Source organism: Scyliorhinus torazame, chromosome 13 (genome assembly GCF_047496885.1).
Source record: "Scyliorhinus torazame isolate Kashiwa2021f chromosome 13, sScyTor2.1, whole genome shotgun sequence".
Taxonomy (NCBI): domain Eukaryota; kingdom Metazoa; phylum Chordata; class Chondrichthyes; order Carcharhiniformes; family Scyliorhinidae; genus Scyliorhinus; species Scyliorhinus torazame.
In genome coordinates this window covers 60,341,653-60,363,700 of record NC_092719.1, presented here as the reverse complement: position 1 = coordinate 60,363,700, position 22,048 = coordinate 60,341,653, and the positions used below count along the sequence as shown (strand labels likewise).

Sequence of the window (22,048 nt, the reverse complement as noted above, 5' to 3'; positions counted from 1 at the left end):
TCTTTGCGTGGCCGATGACAATATATGGGCTGTGAAGGCTGGACAATCAAGAAGAGTGTTAAAGCTCAAATGAAAGCATTTGAATTGAAAGGACTTAGACATATATTGCATGTCATGGATGGGCAAGCGGACAAATAAGTGGTTGCTCGAGAAACTGGTGTTAAGAGGAATTTAATCAAGGCAGACCTTCTTCAGTACTGTTTTGTTTGAACTGGAATGCTGCTGTGTGCGCATTTGTGTTCTTAAGTTGGAGTTTGGTGAGTGAGGGAGTTCAGTGAAGAGGAAAGGAGGTGATCCTTGCAGTTTCTACTTCTTCTCAGCTGGCTTTTACTTTGCTATAGGGGACAAAGTTGATTGGAAAGATAACCGGCAAGTTATTTTACATAGTCTAATTGTAGTTTGCAAAGTTATGGTATGGAAGTTTTGCTTGGCCCAGGGGAATACCACGGTCCATGTGCAGTCCCAGCAGTGACCAGTACACACCAGCTGAACTGCAGGCCTCCAGATGGTCAGCAGCTCCTGGCGAGGACCAATTAATTGGCTACTACTGACAAACTGGCCACCACAAAGTGAGTTTCCAGCCTCTTTCCACTCACTTTCTACAGAACCCCCTACCGCAATGACTAAATCCAGCCCCAACTCTAGGCAGGATTTTCCACGCGTCCCTGCAGCTTGTTTCATGGCTGCAAAGGTGGCAGCATCTATAGGGAGAGAAAAGAGCCAACGTTTCGAGTCCATTGACTCTTTGTCAAAGCTAACAGACGGAGAAAGTGGGAAATATTAATACTGTGGAGTGAGAATAAAAGATGAGTCAAAGCCACAGAAACCCAGGGGAAATGGGGTGCTAATAGCCACAGAAACCAAGGGAAAAGAATGCTAATGGAAGTCCCCAGAGAGAACAAAAGGTGTGAAAGGCCATACAGCAGAGAAACTAACATCAGAGGGTACACTGTGACAGATGTAGATGTGGTGGGAGAGGAAGGGGGATGCAAAGGGGAGAACGGATAAGGAAAGGACTCGAAACGTGAGCTCTTTTCTCTCCCTACAGATGCTGCCAGACCTGTTGAGATTCTCTTTTGTCTTTTCTCTTTTCTTCAGCATTTTCTCTTTTGTTTCAGATTCCAGCAACTGCAGTAATTTGCTTTTATCCAGTTTTTTCTTTTCACATTCCCTCCGTGTTTGCGTGGGTTTTGCCCCAACAACCCAAAGATGTGCAGGGTAGGTGGACTGGCCAAGATAATGGCCCCTTAATTGGAAAAAATGAATTAGATACTCTAAAGTTGTAAAACAAAAAGAAACTCGTGGCAGGGATTTGCCATCAGCGGGACCACAGAATCCTGCGGCGAGAACGGACAGGAAAGTCGGACCTCAGTTTCTCAGACTTGCTAAGTATATCCAGAATTTTCTGTAACTGTTTGTTGCTTAAAAGTCCCAGCTTCACTTTTCAATAGAAGTTAGATAATGAGATTAGTGATAAATAAATTATGGTAGCTTCTCGGAATCCAAACACTTTGGAACGTCAGTAGTGCCCTTTAGCACGGCTGCTATTCCAGCCTTTTTCAAAATATAAATTTAGGGTACCCAATTCATTTTTTCCAATTAAGTGGCAATGTAACGTGGCCAATCCACTTACCCTGCACATCTTTGGGTTCTGGGAGCAAAACCCACGCAAACGCGGGGAGAACGTGCAAACTCCACACAGACAGTGACCCAGAGCCGGCATCGAACCTTGGCACTGTGAGGCAACAGTGCTAACCACTGCGCCACCATGCTGCCCGAGCTAGTCCAGTCTTAATATGTCCTTGTTCTTAGCTCATTTTAGTCAAATTCTCTCATTACATCCAAGAGGAAACTGATTTTGGAGCCAATTAACAAACTTGCTACATTCTTGAGAAGTCTCAAAAGTTAACTCAAATTTTTTATTGCTTCCAATGGACGATTTTGCACGTTTAGATTTGTGGTAGCATCCTGACAAAAATGGAATCCTGTATACAATATAAAGAAGATTTGCATTCTTGAAGGTATTAAAGAAAGCACTCACTTGTATTGAACACAGCTGCTATTATGGCCTGAAGGATGGAGAGTTATCGATGGTGAGGCTCGGGCTGATAACAAGAATCCAATTGCTAGAATCACAAGGCTCAATGCGGTTCCTGCAAACAATTCACAGAAACAATCAACAGAATCTTACAGCTCGAGACTGCATCACAAATTGATCTCCTCAAATTAGGTATGCAAATAATTTGAAGTCCAAACATTTGAGAAAACTACAGATGTGCTACTTATATTTTAAGAGGAAATCTGTAATCAACACCGGTAAATTAACCAAAATAGCTGGTGGAAAGTACATAAGGGGAAGTAACCTCAGGTTGGATTCTCCGTTTCTGCGGCTAAGTGCCAGCTCGAACGTAAATACCGCGGGTGTTTCACGACAAGAAAATCGGTGCCGACTCCTCACCGATTCCAGTACCGGTGAGGGGCTAGCACCAGCGCCAAGTGAAACTCCCGCGGATCGCGCTGAAAACGGCCGGAGAATGACCGGGAAACCAAACCCGCCAACCGCGACATGACAACCCGAGCAGAAGCTCCCCAGGCCAGCGGCACGGATCTCGGCCGAGTGTGGCGGCATTGGACACTGTCCACAGTCGGCACACCGGGATTCCGAACGCTGGGACCATACGTGTCCTGTGCCGTCGGGAACCCAGCCCATCGGGGTGAGCCGGCCGATGACACGCCAATGGCATTGAAACGGCGTGTGTCAGGATGACACCATTTTGGAGGGGGCGGAGCATGGCGGACTGGCGCCAAACTGGCGCTGGCCCCGGAATTAATTCTCCGCCCAAACGCCGATCATGATTGGGCGTCGGGCTACGGAGAATCCCACCCCATATCTTTGGTTTATTATTTGTCACAGTTAGTAGAGGTTTCCGACCCTCTCCAAACCACAACACCAGCAATACCAAATAAAGAATATTAGAATTACTGGGAGACCCTGAATCATTAAACTCTCTTTGCAAACATTGCCTGACCCGCTAAATGTATTTTACTGTTTATGCTTCAGATTTCCACTGCCTGCAGTTTTTATTACTAACATTACAAATATATACTGCCCAAAATAATCAAAATTGAATCTGTATCATTAATTATAGTCTGATTGGATGTTGGAATTACTGCATGCTGAGCATCAGCAGATGTGCAATATGCAGTTGTTGTATTTAAGAAAATAGATAAGCAATTTAAATGCTTAGGCTTAAGATCTCTCACCGATACTTCTCACTGCTTCCAATTCATTCATATTTAATCAAATAGATATTTAACTGGCTCACATAATCGGTTATGTTGTTACCAATCATGATTATTTTTGCCCGACCAAAATGCAGCACTAAGGTGTAAAGTCTTTGAAGCAAGATGTTATTAACTATTGTACTATAAAGCTCAGAAAAGTAACTGGAGCAGAAGAACACTGAATTCTTGTGTCACTAGCATCTGCAAAATAGAGTAAAACTCCATCTGTTCTATCCCACCAGTATGCGGAGTCAGAACCGAACACCCACAATTACTGACTTTTTTTAAGCCAAATTGCCACTGACTTGAAATCTAATTAAAATAATCAGCAATATTTAGGTCTCCCAGAGTCCCCACAACTTCACAATTAAGAAAAAAGGCTTGAAATAAGGCTTGGCATTGAGTCTTGGCTGTGATTGCTAAGAGGTGATATCACAAACCTTAGTCTTTTTGCAAGTGTAGCTTCATCTTGCCCTCAATTGCATTTTTGCATGAAAATGGCAGGTTTTCTTTGCAAATGGTATGAATATGTAGATTGAGGAAATTGCTTTACTGACCTGTGAGACTGCCCAGGGTGAGCTTTCTGCGCCCTACTTTCTCAACCAGACAAACTCCAACCAGTGTAAAAATGAAGTTTGTGAATGCTGTGACTGCTGCCAACCAGATTGCTAATGTGTCATCTTGGACTCCTGACATCTGCAATATGGTAGCACTGTAATACCTTGAGGCGACAATGGAAGGAAATGTGTAATTAGTGCTGTAGCCAATCCAACTCTATTAACCATTATAAAATATGGCCCATTCGGCAGGTTAAAAAGAGAGGAAGAAATGAATGGTGGTTACAACTTTATTCTTTTACACTCTGGTAAATTTGTTTCAAATGTTAATCCTATTATATATACAATGATTTGTTTAAAATACAATTGGTTTTCAGGTAAACATACTTATGCCATGTTCAGTAAAGAGTCACCTTCGGTGTATAGCTTTAAAAAACGGACTATGGGATGGATTCTCAGCCCCGTCACGCCACATTTCAGGTTCACCCCTCCGTTTCGCCAGCCAGTCAATGAGGTTTCCCATTGTGGGGCAGCCCCACGCCATCGGGAAACCCCAGGCTGCCAGCAAAACAGAGCATCCTGGCGGCGGAGAATATATCTTCCATCTATTGCTGTTTTAGAACTAATTGGGGTGAAACTGATCTATACCAGAAGCGTGAAACAAACTGTAGTGAACCAGCAGCTGAATTTTCACTGTCCCCAATCTTTCCACTGAGATTAACACAATAATAGTTGACATGTTCTTTGGAGACGTGCTTGCTAGTCTCAATGCTGCTTTTACATGGTTGAAATTTAAATTCTTGACAATATTTTGCAAGTCAATAGAAAATAAAAACTAGCATGGTGAAAGGTTTGCTGTCAATTTGTTACAAGTTCCTTCATACTAGAAGATACTGGAAGATAGAGCAGACAAACACGTGGCTAAACAGCTGGTGTAGGAGGGAGGGTTTCCGTTATCTGGACAACTGGGAGCTCTTCCGGGGCAGGTGTGACCTGTATAAGATGGACGGGTTGCATCTAAACCGGAGAGGCATAAATATCCTGGCCGCGAGGTTTGCTAGTGTCACACGGGAGGGTTTAAACTAGTATGGCAGGGGGGTGGGCACGGGAGCAATAGGTCAGAAGGTGAGAGCATTGAGGGAGAACTAGGGAATAGGGACAGTGTGGCTCTGAGGCAGAGCAGACGGGAAGAAGTTGCTGAACACAGCGGGTCTGGTGGCCTGAAGTGCATATGTTTTAATGCAAGGAGCATTACGGGTAAGGCAGATGAACTTAGAGCTTGGATTACTACTTGGAACTATGATGTTGTTGCCATTACAGAGACCTGGTTGAGGGAAGGGCAGGATTGGCAGCTAAACGTTCCAGGATTTAGATGTTTCAGGCGGGATAGAGGGGGATGTAAAAGGGGAGGCGGAGTTGCGCTACTTGTTCGGGAGAATATCACAGCTATACTGCGAGAGGACACCTCAGAGGGCAGTGAGGCTATATGGGTAGAGATCAGGAATAAGAAGGGTGCAGTCACAATGTTGGGGGTATACTACAGGCCTCCCAACAGCCAGCGGGAGATAAAGGAGCAGATAGGTAGACAGATTTTGGAAAAGAGTAAAAACAACAGGGTTGTGGTGATGGGAGACTTCAACTTCCCCAATATTGACTGGGACTCACTTAGTGCCAGGGGCTTAGACGGGGCGGAGTTTGTAAGGAGCATCCAGGAGGGCTTCTTAAAACAATATGTAAACAGTCCAACTAGGGAAGGGGCGGTACTGGACCTGGTATTGGGGAATGAGCCCGGCCAGGTGGTAGATGTTTCAGTAGGGGAGCATTATGGTAACAGTGACCACAATTCAGTAAGTTTTAAAGTACTGGTGGACAAGGATAAGAGTGGTCCGAGGATGAATGTGCTAAATTGGGGGAAGGCTAATTATAACAATATTAGGCGAGAACTGAAGAACATAGATTGGGGGCGGATGTTTGAGGGCAAATCAACATCTGACATGTGGGAGGCTTTCAAGTGTCAGTTGAAAGGAATACAGGACAGGCATGTTCCTGTGAGGAAGAAAGATATATACGGCAATTTTCGGGAACCTTGGATGACGAGTGATATTGTAGGCCTCGTCAAAAAGAAAAAGGAGGCATTTGTCAGGGCTAAAAGGCTGGGAACAGACGAAGCCTGTGTGGCATATAAGGAAAGTAGGAAGGAACTTAAGCAAGGAGTCAGGAGGGCTAGAAGGGGTCATGAAAAGTCATTGGCAAATAGGGTTAAGGAAAATCCCAAGGCTTTTTACACGTACATAAAAAGCAAGAGGGTAGCCAGGGAAAGGGTTGGCCCACTGAAGGATAGGCAAGGGAATCTATGTGCGGAGCCAGAGGAAATGGGCGAGGTACTAAATGAATACTTTGCATCAGTATTCACCAAAGAGAAGGAATTGGTAGATGTTGAGTCTGGAGAAGGGGGTGTAGATAGCCTGGGTCACATTGTGATCCAAAAAGACGAGGTGTTGGGTGTCTTAAAAAATATTAAGGTAGATAAGTCCCCAGGGCCTGATGGGATCTACCCCAGAATACTGAAGGAGGCTGGAGAGGAAATTGCTGTGGCCTTGACAGAAATCTTTGGATCCTCGCTGTCTTCAGGGGATGTCCCGGAGGACTGGAGAATAGCCAATGTTGTTCCTCTGTTTAAGAAGGGTAGCAAGGATAATCCCGGGAACTACAGGCCGGTGAGCCTTACTTCAGTGGTAGGGAAATTACTGGAGAGAATTCTTCGAGACAGGATCTACTCCCATTTGGAAGCAAATGGACGTATTAGTGAGAGGCAGCACGGTTTTGTGAAGGGGAGGTCGTGTCTCACTAACTTGATAGAGTTTTTCGAGGAGGTCACTAAGATGATTGATGCAGGTAGGGCAGTAGATGTTGTCTATATGGACTTCAGTAAGGCCTTTGACAAGGTCCCTCATGGTAGACTAGTACAAAAGGTGAAGTCACACGGGATCAGGGGTGAACTGGCAAGGTGGATACAGAACTGGCTAGGCCATAGAAGGCAGAGGGTAGCAATGGAGGGATGCTTTTTTAATTGGAGGGCTGTGACCAGTGGTGTTCCACAGGGATCAGTGTTGGGACCTTTGCTGTTTGTAGTATATATAAATGATTTGGAGGAAAATGTAACTGGTCTGATTAGTAAGTTTGCAGACGACACAAAGGTTGGTGGAATTGCGGATAGCGATGAGGACTGTCTGAGGATACAACAGGATTTAGATTGTCTGGAGACTTGGGCGGAGAGATGGCAGATGGAGTTTAATCCGGACAAATGTGAGGTAATGCATTTTGGAAGGTCTAATGCAGTTAGGGAATATACAGTGAATGGTAGAACCCTCAAGAGTATTGAAAGTCAAAGAGATCTAGGAGTACAGGTCCACAGGTCATTGAAAGGGGCAACACAGGTGGAGAAGGTAGTCAAGAAGGCATACGGCATGCTTGCCTTCATTGGCCGGGGCATTGAGTATAAGAATTGGCAAGTCATGTTGCAGCTGTATAGAACCTTAGTTAGGCCACACTTGGAGTATAGTGTTCAATTCTGGTCGCCACACTACCAGAAGGATGTGGAGGCTTTAGAGAGGGTGCAGAAGAGATTTACCAGAATGTTGCCTGGTAATGGAGGGCATAAGCTATGAGGAGCGATTGAATAAACTCGGTTTGTTCTCACTGGAACGAAGGAGGTTGAGGGGCGACCTGATAGAGGTATACAAAATTATGAGGGGCATAGACAGAGTGGATAGTCAGAGGCTTTTCCCCAGGGTAGAGGGGTCAATTACTAGGGGGCATAGGTTTAAGGTGAGAGGGGCAAGGTTTAGAGTAGATGTACGAGGCAAGTTTTTTACGCAGAGGGTAGTGGGTGCCTGGAACTCGCTACCGGAGGAGGTAGTGGAAGCAGGGACGATAGGGACATTTAAGGGGCATCTTGACAAATATATGAATAGGATGGGAATAGAAGGATACGGACCCAGGAAGTGTAGAAGATTGTAGTTTAGTCGGGCAGTATGGTCGGCACGGGCTTGGAGGGCCGAAGGGCCTGTTCCTGTGCTGTACATTTCTTTGTTTGTTTTGTACTACTGGCACAGACCAATTTCACCCCGAGTTATCTTTTTCATTGAGCAAAGCTTGACCCTTTTGAAATATGAGATTGCTAGGAAATGTATGGAAACCATTTAACATATAATAAAGACAAACTCCAATACTTAGTTTTAATTGCAAGAATGCAACACAAGTTCTCAAGCATCATCAATAGATAACAGACTCCCTGGCCTGCAACTTTTTCTCAGCCGGGAATCAAGAGTCTGACCATTACTGAAAGTTGCGAATCCACTGCCCGAATGGTTGTGCATGCCCACTTTATTTTCACCCCGCTGAGCCGGGGCAGGCTGGAATTGGGATTGCGGCCTCGCAAAGGAGGGCAGCACATGATCAACAGTGCAAATTGTGTCAGTAGCAGAGGCGGGCCCAACCTGTCCTGCGCATGGGTTCCAGCACGCTAACTGGTCACAATATTAAATGGAATAATATTCGGGAAGGGACTAAAAACTTTGCAACAGGTGGCTGAACTTGACTTCTGACTGTACTGTGTTGCTGCTGATATCATTGATGCACTGTGAAAGCTGGTCCATTGTGAAGTATCCCTTCATGGCCTCCCTACCTATTGCAGGATCCATTGTTGCAATATGTTTATGAAGACCCAGCTCTGAGGACGCTGCCACACCAGCTTATTGCTGCATTCTTCCCTGTCTATATTTACAAATGAACATGCAGTTTCTCACAGACAGCTCTGCAAGTGGGCACAGCATCCCAGTTCAGGTGTTGCATCCCACACTTAGACCTTCACTCCACTGCCCCTTACAACCACTGTTTGCCTACATGATTAGAGGAAGCTAGACGCTGAGCCATCCCATGGCTACTTGCTGCTTCATCTCATACCAAGGGATGGGTTCCTCAAGGAGCTATGGCCCATTACAAAGTAGACCTGCAGCCTCAACATATGTCACCATGTCAAGCATACAGCAATATTAATGGCTTGCTGAAGGAGATATCACCCAGGAGATCTGGGACACGTTGGCACTATGATTTACAAACCAAGATCAGGATATCCTGATGAAGGCAGTGAGCAAAAGGAGGGACATCCTCTTCATTCTGGCTAGACGTCCATCATCACTTCCACAAGGGCTTGGTTGGAAATTGTAAGCATATTCAGTGCATCAAGGGAGCCTAGTACAGCTGGGTGTAATGCCACAAGCACATCATTGACCAAATGCTTTCTGGCAAGATGAGTGAGACTTCCCAGTGTCCCTCCTTGGATTGTAGCATGCAATGCCTCTGGGGAACTCAGGCTCGATGCAATCCTCCACCTTGGAGGAGTGTGCACCCAGGTCACAGGCACTGCAACTACTGACAATACTTAAGGCTGCCAAACAGAAGATTCTATTTCCAAAGCTGGTGAAGGAGGTATGGTTCTCCATGCAACAAGGATTTGCCTCATCACCCTCTCCCTCTTGTCCATGCAGGAAAATGTTGCTAATTGTGTTTCTCTTTATTTGGCTCTGAATATGGCGGCCAATATGGTTCCCTTCCTTAGTTCTAATTACGTTTTGCTCTAGAGTCGCCAGGTATCTTTCGATACCGCCACAAGGTTCAAACCGAATACTGATCAAAGACTCGATACACCAGTTAGTTCAAAGTCAAATGCTTATTTATTTACACACACTGTTAAATATAATCATGCACAAATACTACAGACTAAACTATCACTACTGCTAAAGGCTATACTTAGCTTCAGACACCCACTCAGTCTGAGAAACAATGGCCGTTGTTCGGTTCATAGGCTGCTGGGGTGGAACTGGTACAGGATAACAGCTAAGGTCGTCTGTCTGGTAACGTGCGTTGACCTTGGACTTACTTGTTCTGGTGCAACTTTTGGGCAGGTCTCTCCTCGGTGAGAGCCGGAGCCAAGAGAACGATTCTCTCTTGGGGGATCCTTCTTAGACCCAAAAGAGGATTTGTGCGCTTTTGGGGGGGCCTTGAACTTGGCCCCAATTAATTGGGCCGTTTCTCAATCGTTCCTATCGATTTCCTCCAATAAAGGGGTGGGTGCCCTGATGGCTGGGCGTGTCCTAAGTGGCCGTTGGCCTGCTTTGTTCTGGTCTCCTCTGGCACCGGGGTGTCTGCCTTGGTATCGTTTACTTAAATTTTACTCTTTGTCCCTGGAAATGGCCCATTAGTATGCTAATGATTTTGCAGTTTTGGTCTAATCAAACAGCGGCTCTAATCAACAGACTAACCCTGAATCTGCTTGTTTTCTCAGTATTGTCCAATTTCCCTGCAATCTTTGCAAAGTGTCCATTTTGTAATCGGGAAGTGGCCATCCCAGGTGGCTGCAAGAAGCAGGTGCACAATATATTCATAAATTAAAGACGGCTATGGAAATCGCCAGATTGCCATTCAGGGAATGTGCTGGTGACAGAAAATCCCCCTTCTAGGTACACAAAGCTATGGAGGAGGCATTCTCAGGAATTGGGTTGGTGTCATGGTCATGGGTGAAGGGGAATGGTTTGTTTAAGGGGCAGGAGGTTGCCTTTGAACAGTGTAATGGTGGAATTGCATTTGTGGGGAGAACCGAGACGGACAGCATGCTGAACACTACAAGTGTTCAGATAAGTCCATTAGGAATTATACTTTCACATTTCCGGTTGCGGCTATGCGGAGCTAAGTCGCATATTCGGCAGCTCCTGCAAAAAACTGACTTTTGGGCTCTTTTCAGGGCCCCCAAAGGCACTTTTCCGACGTTTCCCGTGGTGGGAAGGAGAGTACAATAGTTCCCCGACAGTATATGGCTTTTACCAGGAGCGGGGCAACTAAAAAAGTGATGGTGGACCCGAAGAAGGTGCGAGGGAAGAAGAACAAAATGGCGGTGGGCGGAGACCATGCAGCGTGGATGCAGTGGGCGCAGGAGCAACAGGAGGTTATCCAGCGCTGCTTCAGGGAGATTAAAGCGGACCTGCTTGAGCTGATGAAGGCTTCTATCGATAAGCTGCTGGAGACACAGACGTCCCAGGGGGTGGCGATCCGCGAAGCCCGGCAAAAGATCTCCGACAACAAGGACGAGATCTTAAGCCTGGCGGTAACAGTGGAGGCGCTCCACAAGAAATGGCAGGAGCGGTTCGAGGAGATGGAGAATCGGTCGAGGCGGAAGAACTTGCGGATTCTAGGCCTCCCGGAGGGGCCGGACGTGGGGGCCTATGTGGTCACCATGTTGAACTCGCTGATGGGAGTGGGGTCCTTCCAGGGGCCCCTTCCAGCTCCAGGGGCCTGGAGCTGGAAGGGGCCCCATAGAGTGCTGGCGAGGAGGCCCAAGGCTAACGAGCCGCCGTGGGCAGTGCTGGTGCGGTTTCATCGGTTCGCTGATCGGGAGTGTGTGCTCAGGTGGACCAAGAAGGAGAGGAGCAGCAGGTGGGAGAACGCGGAGGCTCGAATATACCAGGACTGGAGTGCGGAGGTGGCGAAGAGGAGGGTTGGGTACAATCGAGCGAAGGCGGTGCTGCACAGGAAGGGGGTGAAGTTTGGCATGTTGCAGCCGGCGCAACTGTTGGTCACTGACAAGGACCGGCACCACTATTTTGAGTCTCCGGAGGGGACGTGGACCTTTGTTCAGGCCGAGAAGTTGGACACAGATTGAGGGTCGGGATGGGCGTTTGGGGATTGTGGTTGATATGTTACTTTTTGAGGGGGGGTCCTTTGCTTTTGTTTTTTTTTTCCTTTCTGGTTCGGTGAGGGTGGTTAGGGCGGGTTCGGCACTGTTTGGGTTGGGTTGGTCGGGGGGGCTCTTGGAGGGGGGTAAGCAAATGGAACAGAGGTGGATGGCCGGCAGTGAGATGGAGCCCCGTGGGGGAGGGGGAGGCCCGAGTCGGGGGTGAAGGGACTGGGCCTGTAAAAGGAGCTGCGTCAGAGGTGGTGGGGCCAGGTAGGTGGAAAGCGCGGGTTGTTTCCCGCACTGAAGATTGGAGGGGGCGGCGCTGGGGAAGCGAGGGTTGTTTCCCACGCTTGAGATGGAAGGGGGAAGGGGAGAGCCTGCGGATGGGGAATGGAAGAGGAGGGTGTGTCACACAATGGGAAGAGTCGAAGGAGAGGCGGGAGTGGCCGTAGGTCAGCAGGAGTCAGCTGACTTGTGGAAGTGCAATGGGTGGAGTAAAGCAGCTAGGATGGGTCCTAGGTGGGGGGGGGGGGGGGGGGGGAGTTGAGTTGCTGCTGCTATGGTCAAGGGGGAGCTGGAGCGAGTGTGGGGGGGGGGGGGGGGTCGAGACGGGGGTCTGCCGCCGTGGGGAACGGGCCGGGTGTGGGGTGCGGGTGCGTGGCTGGCCGAGGAGGAGTTATGGCTAGTCGGCAGGGGAGGGGGGTGGGTAGCCACCTGATCCGGCTGATAACCTGGAATGTAAGGGGACTGAACGGGCCGGTCAAGCGGGCCCATGTGTTCGCGCACCTGAAGGGGCTGAAGGCGGATGTGGTTACGCTCCAGTAGACACACCTGAAGGTGGCAGACCAGGTAAGATTGAGGAGAGGGTGGGTAGGTCAGGTGTTTCCTTCGGGGCTGGATGCCAAAAATCGAGGGGTGGCGATCTTGGTGGGAAAGAAGGTGTCATTCGAGGCGTTGAGCACTGTGGCAGACAATGGCGGTAGGTACGTAATGGTAAGTGGTAAGCTGCAGGGAGAGAGAGTGGTACTGGCCAATGTATATGCCCCGAACTGGGACGATGCAGATTTTATGCGGCGCATGTTGGGTTGGATCCCAGACTTGGAAGTGGGGGGCCTGATAGTGGGGGGAGACTTTAACATGGTGTTGGATCCGGCACTGGATCGCTTCAGGTCTGGGACGGGTAGGAAGCCGGCGGCGGCTAAAGTGCTGAGGGGGTTTATGGACCAGATGGGAGGGGTGGACCCTTGGAGATTTGCAAGGCCGGGGGCTAGGGAATTTTCATTCTTCTCACATGTCCATAAGGCTTATTCCCGGATCGACTTTTTTATTTTGAGCAGGGCGCTGATAGCGAGAGTAAAGGATACCGAGTACTCTGCGATAGCCATTTCGGATCATGCCCCGCATTGGGTAGACCTAGAGCTGGGGGAGGAGAGGGACCAGCGCCCATTGTGGCGCTTGGAGGTGGGGCTGTTGGCGGACGAGGAGGTGAGTGAGCGGGTCCGAGGAAGCATAGAGAGGTACCTGGAGGTCAACGATAACGTGGAGGTCCGAGTGGGGATGGTATGGGAGGCGCTGAAGGCGGTGGTTAGGGGAGAGCTGATCTCCATTAGGGCCCACAAGGAGAGGAGGGAGCAGAAGGAGAGGCTGGTGGGGGAGATGGTGAGGGTAGACAGGAGGTATGCGGAGGTGCCAGAGGAAGGACTGCTGAGGAAGAGGCGTAGCCTCCAGACAGAATTCGACCTGGTGACCACCAGGAAGGTGGAGGTGCAGTGGAGGAAGGCCCATGGGGCAATTTACAAGTATGGGGAAAAGGCAAGCCGGATGCTGGCGCATCAGCTTCGGAAGCGGGACGCAACTAGGGAGTTCGGGGGAGTTAAGGACAGGGGAGGGAGTGGGGTGCGGACTGGGGTTGACATCAATAGGGTCTTCAGGGACTTTTATGAGGAATTGTATTGGTCCGAACCCCCACTGGAGGAGGGCGGGATGGACCGCTTTCTGGACCAACTGAGGTTTCCGAAGGTGGAGGAGGGACTGGTGGCGGGATTGGGGGCCCCGATTGGGCTGGAGGAGCTGACCAAAGGATAGGGAGCATGCAGGTGGGGAAGGCACCGGGGCCGGACGGTTTCCCGGTTGAATTCTATAAACAATATATGGACCTGCTGGGCCCGTTGCTAGTTAGGACCTTCAATGAGGCAAGGGACGACGATTGCCCCCGACGATGTCCCGGGCACTGATCTCCTTGATCCTGAAGCGGGACAAGGATCCCCTGCAGTGTCGGTCTTACAGGCCGATTTCTCTGCTAAACGTAGATGCCAAGGTGCTGGCGAAGGTCTTAGCCTTGAGGATTGTGTGCCGCAGGTCATCCACGAAGATCAGGCGGGGTTCGTGAAGGGGAGGCAGTTGAACGCGAATGTGCGGAGGCTTCTGAACGTTATCATGATGCCGGCGAGGGAGGGGGAGGCGGAGATAGTGGTGGCGATGGACGCTGAGAAAGCCTTCGATAGGGTAGAGTGGGGGTACCTGTAGGAGGTGCTGATGAGGTTTGGGGAGGGGTTTGTCAGGTGGGTTAGGCTGTTGTATGAGGTCCCGATGGCAAGTGTGGCCACGAACAGGAGGAGGTCGGAGTACTTTCGGTTGCACCGAGGGACAAGGCAGGGGTGTCCCCTGTCCCCCCTGCTCTTCGCACTGGCGATTGAACCCCTGGCTATGGCAGAGGGAGTCGAGAAACTGGAGGGGGTTGGTGCGGGGTGGGGAGGAGCACAGGATGTCGTTCTATGCGGATGACTTGTTGCTATATGTGGTGGACCCGGTGGGGGGAATGCCGGAGGTAATGAGGATCCTCAGGGAATTCGGGGATTTCTCGGGGTATAAGCTCAACATGGGGAAGAGCGAGCTGTTCGTGGTTCACCCAGGGGACCAGGAGAGGGGGATTGGCGAGCTCCCACTAAAAAGGGCGGGGAGGAGCTTCAGGTATTTGAGGGCCCAGGAGCAGGGGGGCCCTGCATAGGCTTAATTTCACAAGGCTGGTGGAGCAAATGGAGGAGGAGTTCAAGAGGTGGGACGCGTTGCCGCTGTACTTGGCGGGTAGGGTGCAGTCAGTCAAAATGACGGTGCTCCCAAGGTTTTTGTCTCTGTTTCAGTGCCTCCCTGTGCTTATCCCGAAGGCCTTTTTTAGGCAGGTCAACAGGAGTATAATGGGGTTTGTGTGGGCGCGAGGGACTCAGAGGATGAGAAGGGTGTTCCTGGAGCGGAGTAGAGATAGGGGGGGCTGGCGCTGCCCAACCTCTGTGGGTACTACCGGGCCGCCAATGCGACGATGGTGCGCAAGTGGGTGATGGAGGGGGAGGGGACTGCATGGAAGAGATTGGAGACGGCGTCTTGTGTGGGTACGAGTCTGGGGGCGCTCGCAACGGCGCCGCTGCCGTTCTCCTCCAAGGAGGTATACCACGAGCCCGGTGGCGGCGGCTGCCCTCAAAATCTGGGGGCAGTGGAGGCGGCACGGGGGGGGGGGGGGGGGGGGGGGGAGGAGTTGGGGCCTCGGTGTGGACCCCAATACGTGGGAACCACCGGTTCGTCCCAGGGAGAACAGATGTAGGGTTTTCGGGGTGGCACAGGGCAGGGATACGAAGGTTGGGGGACCTGTTTGTGGACGGGAAGTTGGCGAGCCTGGGTGAGCTGGAGGAGAAGTACGGGCTCCTCCCGGGGAACACCTTCAGGTACTTACAGGTGGGCGTTTGCCAGGCGGCAGGTGGTGGAATTCCCACGGCTGCTGCCACGCACAGTACAGGACAGGGTGCTCTCGGGGGGGGGGGATTGGGGAAGATCTCGGAAACTTACCAGGTGATGCAGGAGGAGGAGGCCTCGGTGGTGGAGGTGAAAGGTAAGTGGGAAGAGGAGTTGGGAGAGGAGATCGAGGAAGGGACGTGGGCAGATGCCCTAGGGAGGGTTAACTCTTCCTCATCGTGCGCGAGGCTCAGCCTCATACAGTTTAAGGTGCTGCACAGGGCACACATGACCGGGACAAGGATGAGCCGGTTCTTTGGTGGCGAGGACTGGTGTGTTAGGTGCTTGGGGAGTCCAGCGAATCACACCCATATGTTCTGGGCATGCCCAGCGCTGGAGGAATTTTGGAGGGATGTAGCGAGGACGGTGTCGAGAGTGGTAGGTTCCAGGGTCAAGCCGGGCTGGGGGCTCGCAATATTTGGGGTGGCAGAGGAGCCGGGAGTGCAGGAGGCTTAAGAGGCCGGTATTCCGGCCTTTGCGTCCCTGGTAGCCCGGCGGAGGATTCTTCTTCAGTGGAGGGATGCGAGGCCCCCAAGCGTGGAATCCTGGATCAACGATATGGCGGGGTTTATTAAGTTGGAGAGGGTGAAATTCGCCTTGAGAGGGTCGGTACAAGGGTTCTTTAGGCGGTGGCAACCGTTCTTAGACTTCCTGGCAGAACGGTAGACATTGGTCAATGGCAGCAGCAACTCGGGGGTGGGGGGGTTACTTTATTTTTGTTTTTGTTATTTACACTGGGGGGTCTGAGGTGGTGTATATATTTGTTGTGTTAAGTCGGGGTGTTAACGTTAATTTATTATTTATGTACGGGGTGAGGGGGACATGGAGGGTTGCTTTTTTGGACTGTGTTTTGTACTTAACCCTGTGTTGGGTTCCTTTTTCATTTTGTTATTGATATTTTATGAAAGCCTTAATAAAAATTATTTTAAAAAAGGAATTATACTTTCACCTGTTCCTCTCAGATTCCAGTATGTGGTTCCATGCCCAGGAGGTGAGCAGCTCTTTGGACAACAGAAAGAGGGAAACCTGTTCTAGGAAGCAGCTCTCCACCATATTAGCTCACAAGGCAGAAGCTCAGATACTTGCAAATTGGTGGGTTTAGATTCGACACGTGATATGCTCCACACCCAAAGTGTGCAGGAGTCGTCAAAGGCATCTGTGGACAGTTCACCTCGGTTGGAGAGAGGAACATTCGCAGTAACCTGCTATTGGGCAATGAGCAAGGGCCCTGGGAGTTTCAGTATGTTTATCTTTATTCAACATTTGTGTGCATCGCTGTCAGGCCAACATTTGTTGCCCATTAACTGAGAGCACTGAAAGAGTCATAGAATCCCTACAGTGCAGAAGGAGGCCATTTGGAATATCGAGTCTGCACCGACCCTCAAAGAGCACCCTACCTAGGCCTACTGCCTGCCTTATCCCCGTAATCCCACGTAACGTTTTGGGCATTAAGGGACAAATTAGAATGGTTAATCTACCTAATCTGTACATTTTTGGACTGTGGGAGGAAACCGGAGAGCCAAGCTCATTATTATGGATCTGGAACATGTTTGCCGCTAAACATGGATGCAGCTCCTAACATCTACAACCTTTCGAGCACAGCTGCACAAACGTCCAATTTCCACCAAGTCGCCCAAATTCACCATCTGTGGACTGCTAAAATACACTCCCAATGTCAATTAGTGGGCACGTCGGGTTGTCTTGTTTTCCCAACAGTGAAAAATGGGCAACGGTGGAAATGTCATTGGAAATCGCACACATGGGACTTCCCACCTGATGAGGGCTTGTCCCGTGTGGAGAAGGGATAATCAGGCCCCCTACAATTATAGCTTATTTATGCTTTCAAAAAAATTGCCAAAAGTCCCAAGTAAAAAATGAAATTAAACAAGGTTACAAGTAGAATATGAAACTGGAGAAAGAAATTTGGTTAATAGACATTAGATCAGGCTTGCATGGGATGGGTAAGAGTGTGAAAGAGAGGAAAAGAGTGGAATGAAGCCAAAGCATCAACCCATTCCTAATCTGTATCAATAACCTGGCTATCAAGACAAATTGGTTCACAGTGACTGACTAAATGAAATTCTCGTCTTACATTGTGGAACTCCAGGATATTCAACAAGAGGTTTTGGGTGCGATACGTCACATTACAGCCTGCACAAGTGCTATAAACATGTTGTGGTTTGATATACAAAGCTTTTTACATTACCCTGAGAAACTGTTTCCCTTCCAAGGTTTATTGACAAACACCTCATCTCTTTAGACTGCCAAACAATTATCACAAAGGCATTAGTGATAGGAACACATCAAAAAAGAATGCAATACTCGGAGACTAATGCCAAGTAAATAAAAGTTGTGATAATCAGAATCACCAAATCATTCTTTTCAAAGTTACACGCTGCAAATGCTGGCGCGGACCATTTGATAGCTGTTTATTTTTTTATTGAACAGTAACATCAGCCATCCTCACACTGACTGATAAACATATGAATTAGGAGTCAACCATTCATCCATTTCTTCGGCATTCAGTTAGATCAAGGTGGATCTTCTAGCTCAGCTATACCACCCTGCGCTCTCCTTTTTCCCCACAATTCCTTTTGTATTTAAAAATCCGTAATACTGATCTATGACCTTGAATATACTGAATTATGGAGCATTCACAGAGCTCCACGGCACGGAATTTCAAATATTTACATCCTGTGAACTCTCATTCCAAACCTAATGGTCAGCTATTTATTCTAAAACTCGGATTCTTAATTCTTGACTACCCAATCAGGAGAAACATCCTCTCAGCATCTACCCTGTCAAACCCGTTAGGAATGTTATATGTTTCAATCAAATCACTTGATAGATGAGCGAGTGTTGGGGTCAGAGGGGCATTTTCAGGATGGCAACCTGTAACTAGTAGAGTGCCACAGGGATCTGTTCAGGGGCCACAATAATTCACAATATATATTAATGACTTGGAAGAGGGAAGTGAATGGACTATTGCCAAGTTTGCGAATGACACAAAATAGGTGGGAAAGCAAGTGATGAGGATGACACAAAGAATCTTCAGAGGGATTAGACAGGTTAGATGAGTTACGCGAGTGGACAAATACTTGACAGATGGAATATAATGTAAGAAAATATGAAGTTATGTGCTTTGGTAGGAAGAATAGTGGTGTTGAATATAATTTAAATGGAGAAAACTAGGGCAGCAGGATGGCGCAGTGGTTAGCACTGCTGCCTCACGGCACCAAGGACCCGGGTTCAATCCCGGCTCTGGGTCACTGTCCGTGTGGAGTTTTCACATTCTCCCTGTGTTTGCGCGGGTTTCTCCCCCACAACCCAAAGATGTGCAGATGGATTGGCTATGCGAAACTGTCCCTTAATTGGAAAAAATAAATTGGGTACTATAGATTTAAAAAATAAATAAATAAATGGAGAAAAGTACAGCACAGAGGGATTTGGGGTGCTCGTACATAAATTACAAAAAGCTAGCATGCAAGTTCAGCAGGTCATAGGTACAGCAAATGGAATGCTAACCTTAATTTCAAATGGAATGGAGGAGAAAAATAGGGAAGTCCAGTTAAAACTATACAAGGCACTAGTTAGACTGCACCTGGAATACTGTGAGCCATTTTGATCCTCTGTTAAAGGGAAGTCCCGCCCCTTGTTACTGGGGAAACTCATATCATGGAATTTACAGTGCAGGAGGCCATTCGGCCCATTGAGTCTGTACTGGCCCTTGGAAAGAGCACCCCACCCAAGCCCACACCTCCATCCCATCCCCGTAACCTAGTAACCCCACCCAACCTTTTTGGACACTAAGGGCAATTTAGCATGGCCAATGCACCTAACCTGCACATCGTTGGACTATGGGAGGAAACCAGAGCACCCGGAGGAAACCCACGCAGACACGAGGAGTACGTGCAAACTCCGCACAGACAGTGACCCAAGCCGGCAATCAAACCTGGGACCCTGGAGCTGTGATGCAACTGTGCTAACCACTGTGCTACCGTGCCCCCCATCGAAGGGCACAGGGAACCTGACAGTCCTGATGCAGTGACCTCCATGAGGATCATAACACAAAGAAAAGGAGCTGGTTCTTCGATGGGCAAGTGGTCATCGGGATCTCAAGTGGGAAGACCGCTCTATTGGGCTATACCAGGATATGACTGCGGACCTAGCTAAGAAATGAGTCACTTTTAATGGAGTGAAATCTGTCCTGTACAAGAATGGGGTCAAGTTCGGGATGGTTTATCCAGCTCACCTCTGAGAAAAAGACCACCTTTTTGATTCAGAGGGAGATGCGGCTCCTTTGTCCAAAAGCACAAGTTGTGAGCTGTTTAATCTGTTTTATAGCTCTGTTTGCAGGCACTTTGTATTTTGTTTCTTTTCATATTAATTATTTAGGGGAAGCATTTTGGGAACAGTGACCATAATTCAATAAGTTTTAAGGTACTGTTGTATTAAGGATAAGAGTAGTCCACGGTTGAAGGTGCTAAATTGGGGGAAGGCTAATTATAACAATATCAGTCAGGAACTGAAGAATCTAAATTGGGGGCGGATGTTTGAGGGTAAATCAACGTCTGGCATGTAGGAGGTTTTCAAACATCAGTTGATAAGAATTCAGAACCGGTATGTCTCTGTGAGGAAAAATTATAAGTATGCAAGTTTTGGGAACCTTGGATCATGAGGGAAATTGAGAGACAAGTCCAAAAGAAAAAGGAAGCATTTGTAAGGGCTAGAAGGCTGGGAACAGACAAAGCCAGTGAGGATTATAAGGAAAGTAGGAATGAACTTAAGCAAGGAGTCAGGATAGCCAAAAGGGGTCACTAAAAGTCATTGGCAAACAGGATTAAGGAAAATCCCAAGGCTTTTAATACGTATATAAAAAGCAGAGGGTGGCCAGGGAAAGGGTTGGCCCACTCAAGGACAGGGGAGGGAATCTAGTGGAGCCAGAGGAAATGGGTGAGATACTAAATTAGTATTTTGCAACAGTATTCACCAAAAAGGACTTGGTGGATGAGGAGTCAAGGAAAGGGTGCGTAGATAGTCTGGGTCACATTGAGATCAAAAAGGAGGAGGTGTTGGGTGTCTTGAAAAACATTAAGGTAGAGAAGTTCCCAGGGCCTGATGGGATCTACCCCAGAGTACTAGGGAGGCAAAGGAGGAAATTTCTGGGGCATTGGAAGAAATCTTTGTATCCTCACTGGCTACAGGCGAGGTCCCAGAGGACTGGAGAATAGCTAATATTGTTCCTTTGTTTAAGAACGGTGGCAGGGATAATCCAGAAAATTACCGGCTGGGGAAGCCATATGTCAGTGGTGGGGAAATTATTGGAGAGGATTCTTTGTGACTGCATTTACCCCCATTTAGAAGCAAGTGGATGTAATAGCAACAGGCAGCATGGTTTTGTGAAGGGGAGGTCATGTCTCACTAAATTGATCGGGTTTTTTGAGGAAGTGACGAAGGTGGCGATGAAGGTAGGGCAGTGGATGTTGTCTGCATGGACTTCAGTAAGGCTTTTGACAAGGTCCCTTAAGGCAGGCTGGTACAGAAGGCGAAGTCAGACAGGATCAGAGGTGAGCTCGCAAGATGGATACAGAACTGGCTCGGTCATAGAAAACAGGGTAGCAGTGGAAGGGTGCTTTTCTGAGTGGAGGGCTGTGACTTGTGATGTTCTGCAGAGATTGGTGCTGAGACCTTTGCTGTTTGATACATATATATATATATAAATGATTTGGAGGAAAATGTAACTGGTTTGATTAGTAAGTTTGCCGATGTCACAAAGGTTGGTGGAATTGCGGAGAGTGATGAGGACTGTCGGAGGATACAGCAGGATATAGATTGGTTGGAGACTTGGGCGGAGAGATGGCAGATGGAGTTTAATGCGGACAGCGGTGAGGTAATGCATTTTGGAAGGTCTAATACAGGTGGGAAATATACAGTAAATGGCAGAACCCTTAAGGATATTGACAGGCAGAGGGATCTGGTGTACAGGTCCACAACTGAAAGTGCATTGCAGGTGGAGAAGGTAGTCAAGAACGCATACGGCATGATTGCCTTCATCGGCCGGGGTATTGGGTATAAAAATTGGCAAGTCATGCTGCAGCTGTATAGAACCTTAGTTAGGTCACACTTGAAATATAGTGTTCAATTCTGGTCGCCACACCATCGCGTTGTAGAGGGTACAGAAGAGGCTTACCAGGATGGAGGGCATTAGCTGGGAGGAGAGGTTGGATAAACTCGGTTTGTTGTTACTGGAACGACAGAGGTTGAGGGGATGACCTGATAAAAGTCTACAAAATGATGAGGGACATGGACAGAGTGGATTTTCAGAAGCTTTTTCCCAGGGTGCAAGAGTCAATTATTAGGGGACATAAAGGTGCGTGGACAAAGTTTAGAGATGTGCGTGGGTGGTTTTCTTCCCCCCTGAACAGAGGGTAGAGGGTGCCTGGAACTCGCTGCCCGAGGAGGTGGTGATAGTGACATTCAAGGGGCGTTTTGACAAATACATGAAGAGGATGGGAATAGAGGGATACAGACCCCGGAAGTATAGAAGGTTGTAGGTTAGACGGGGTTCATGGTCGGCACAGTGTTGGAGGGCCGAAGGGCCTGTTCCTGTGCTATACCTTTCTTTGTTCAGATGTACTCTTGATGCCTTTAGTTATATTTGAGAGATTTCTGCTGTTTGTTTCTTACATTA

At 48.5% G+C, this 22,048-nt stretch overlaps 1 protein-coding gene across 4 annotated transcripts in view; it reads right to left on the bottom strand.

The window, feature by feature from the left end:
* The window catches only part of LOC140388056 (proton myo-inositol cotransporter-like), a 296,561-nt gene that overhangs the window by 45,821 nt on the left and 228,692 nt on the right, over positions 1-22,048 (bottom strand). For all 4 annotated transcript variants that reach the window (XR_011934072.1, XM_072471652.1, XM_072471651.1 and 1 more), the window contains exons 5-6: positions 3,843-4,006; positions 2,042-2,153 (exon numbers count right to left, since the gene is read on the bottom strand). Coding sequence is in view for 3 of the 4 variants with exons in the window: in XM_072471652.1 (XP_072327753.1) it covers positions 2,042-2,153; positions 3,843-4,006 (276 nt within the window). In the remaining variant the exon portion in view is untranslated. The remainder of the gene's footprint in view (positions 1-2,041; positions 2,154-3,842; positions 4,007-22,048) is intronic.